Source organism: Sinocyclocheilus rhinocerous, unplaced genomic scaffold, assembly GCF_001515625.1.
Source record: "Sinocyclocheilus rhinocerous isolate Xijiao unplaced genomic scaffold, SAMN03320098_v1.1 C36963537, whole genome shotgun sequence".
NCBI classification, from domain to species: Eukaryota; Metazoa; Chordata; class Actinopteri; order Cypriniformes; family Cyprinidae; genus Sinocyclocheilus; species Sinocyclocheilus rhinocerous.
The window spans coordinates 1-2,861 of record NW_015787018.1 but is presented as its reverse complement, the minus strand read 5'-3'; the positions used below and the strand labels follow the sequence as shown (position 1 = coordinate 2,861).

Genomic DNA, 2,861 nt, shown 5'->3' with positions numbered 1-2,861 from the left:
GTCAGAGCCGTTACAGGACATTACAGGTTTAAAGTGAGGATTAGTTTTAGAAGAGTTGTAATGCCTATCCAGACCGGATATCATAAGTTGCTTTATATCATGTGAAAAGAATCAACAGGAACTGAGTAGAAATGGGATGCCCACCTGCAATGTCACACATTTCAGCATCTGTTGCATTCTTCAGTGCTTCCTCTAGCTCAGGTTCCAGAGTGATCTGTTCCTCCGTAGGGATTTGTCCTGTTCCTGGTTTAGGGACAAAGGTTTTACCTACAGACAGCAGAGAGAAAGAGAAATGGTCACTTTACTTACAGCTAAAACGCAAGCACATGAAAGAAACAAACAACCAAATAATACAACTATAATTAGAAAATGACATATAATATGATAAATAATGAATTATTCATTTTAATTCTATAAAAGTTCAGAATTTTATTTTAATATATGCATCCGATGACGGCTAATAAATGGCAAATATGCCTTCAGTAGAATATTTCAAAGCGCATTTGTTTACTAAGGGATTTCAGATGTTAGATATTAGAAATGTTATGTTAATATCAATCCAGTGGTGGTGGTACCTCTCTTCTCCCCTGTAAAGGGCACCAGGTCGTCTCTGTCCTTGTGTTCCATGGCCTCCTTCTCCAGGTAATCCATCAGGGCGAAGCGATCAAAGGGGCCTGTGGGACTTTTCTTGGTCTGGTCGCGCTGACGGTACCCGGCTGGAAGCATGGCATTCTGAAAGGTCAAGAAAATGATTATGTTTAAAATAATTTCTGCTATCAGAAATCACCCATTCACATATGCACATTTGACTGCTTCATCCTTCCAAAATCGAGTTTTAAACAAAAAAAATCTGTAGTAGGATTCGTAGGACTTTTTCCCAGTGGGACACAAGAGTAATTATCATTAACAAATTGTGTTCTGAGCACAGCCAAGTTCAGCAGCAATTATGCTTAATTATAAGACAGCTCTCCAGAATACTTGACTCTGATTGGTCAATCATAGCATTCAGCGGTCATATATTTTCAAATATTCGCTGTCGCCCATGGCAATGGTTTATATCAAGCCACTGTTCCGAAACGCCAATACTTTCATGTCTTGTGCCTCGTTTGTAGTGAAAATGGCTTTAGAGGTCCTGAACACCTTGTTGGAGTTTATTTTGCGATAATGACCTGCTGACTGTACATTATCCCTTTATTATTTGATTGTGTGTTTTGCATCATACACTTATTTGTAAATGGCTACAGATTAAAAACTAGCACTATACCCCAAACAACTGAGGATCACACACATCAGACTTTGAAGCTGTTCCGAACACTAAAAACTCACACATAAACATGCGCCTCGTTTCTAGGAGACGCATGACAAATGAAAACAATGTGTTCGAAAATAGGCTCAAAACAACTGGATGGAATCATAATCTGAAGCTGAAAAACAAAAGAGTCTGTGACCATCATACACTACACTATTTTCTGTGAAATCTGTGAACTCAAATCTGCAGGCTGACTTTAAGCAACATAAGTGTCAAAACTCTCGGTAAAAGTTGTGTAGTGTATTCCAGCCTTAAGTTGTTAAAAAAATGTTTTTTTCTTAGATCATATCTTATCTACCACTGGTGTCTCCTCAAAAATAAGTGCATGTGGCAAAACATTTCAAAGTCTACTCAAATGTAACCTGGCCATGCTTTAGTTTCAAACAGTTGTATGGCATAGTACCTCAGGGTCCACCTCCTGTAGTTCATACTCCAGCTTATCCAGCTCTTCGGCGCTGAGGCCCCTGAGGATGGCATCCTCGTCAATGTCTCGGGGATCACTCTTAGACATGCTTGCTGCTCGATGGTACTCTCAATTCACACAGCTCGCCCAGAGACAGCGGGCCCTGAGAGAGAGATAAAAAGTTTAAGCCAGAAACTTACACACAAAAAATCTTGTTTTACAGTATTTGGCTTGCAAATAAGGCACAATAATGGCTGCTTGCTTTATTCAGTCCCTCAACGCTTTCAGTAGAAGTTGAGAATGAATGGAAAAACCTGCTTTCCAGTCCAAGTCACTTTCAGCCTGGCCAAAAGAGCCAGCCACTGAAAGGGCATGATAGGGAACTGCTTACATTGTTAAAATGCCACAAAGCCCAGCTGAATTAAAAGAACAAGGCTAGTATTTGTGTACAGGAAGAGCTTTTGGGGTCTGAGGGTACAGTGTACTTGGGAACATGTTTCTGACAACATTATCTTATTACAGTAGACGCACCGATCATATGGGACATGAGGAAAGTACTCACTGCTTCTTTCATTCGAAGGCAGAGAGACAGAGAGAATCTTGTCTATTTTTAGTCCCTGAACAGTAATGCTTGGGTTTTGGGTTACAGTAAGGAGGAGAAGGTTAGAACTGTGAGGAGTTATCACTGGCTCACACTCGTGAAGGTGGCCTATGTTTCCGCCCATCCGCCTTGTGAAACAGACTGATAGAATCATGGGCTAGTTACCAGTTTCAAACCACCACACCCAAACTGGATCTGCAACACAAACTACAGACAATACAGACTAACATGTTATGTAACCGACCTAAACTCATCCGTCTGTAACTACATATTGGAACATGTTACAAAATATGGTCTTGTGTGATTATTACAGTAAAAATTATTTTTCTTTATGAGAGTTATTATTTTATTTTCCAATTAAATACCTAAACATTCCTCATATAACCCTTGGTGTATTCTTTTTTATTTTATTTTATATTAAGCATAACCTCATTTGTTAGATTTATACATAAGAAAGAAAACTTACATAAGGATATTTTCTCTGAAAACAGGTCTTAATATATCATGTGATTCTGCTTTTCAAGTAAACTGATCTAAGGATTTTTTTT

At 38.9% G+C, this 2,861-nt stretch overlaps 1 protein-coding gene across 1 annotated transcript; it reads right to left on the bottom strand.

The window, feature by feature from the left end:
• Positions 1–97: 97 nt before the first annotated feature.
• LOC107736764 (tropomodulin-4-like) lies at positions 98–1,882 on the bottom strand. The gene is made up of 3 exons (XM_016548121.1): positions 1,713–1,882; positions 576–732; positions 98–267 (listed from the first exon to the last, which is right to left on the bottom strand). Exons 1-3 carry the CDS (start codon positions 1,818–1,820, stop codon positions 98–100), a joined length of 435 nt encoding a protein of 144 aa, XP_016403607.1. The 5' UTR covers positions 1,821–1,882.
• Between the last annotated feature and the right edge of the window lie 979 nt (positions 1,883–2,861).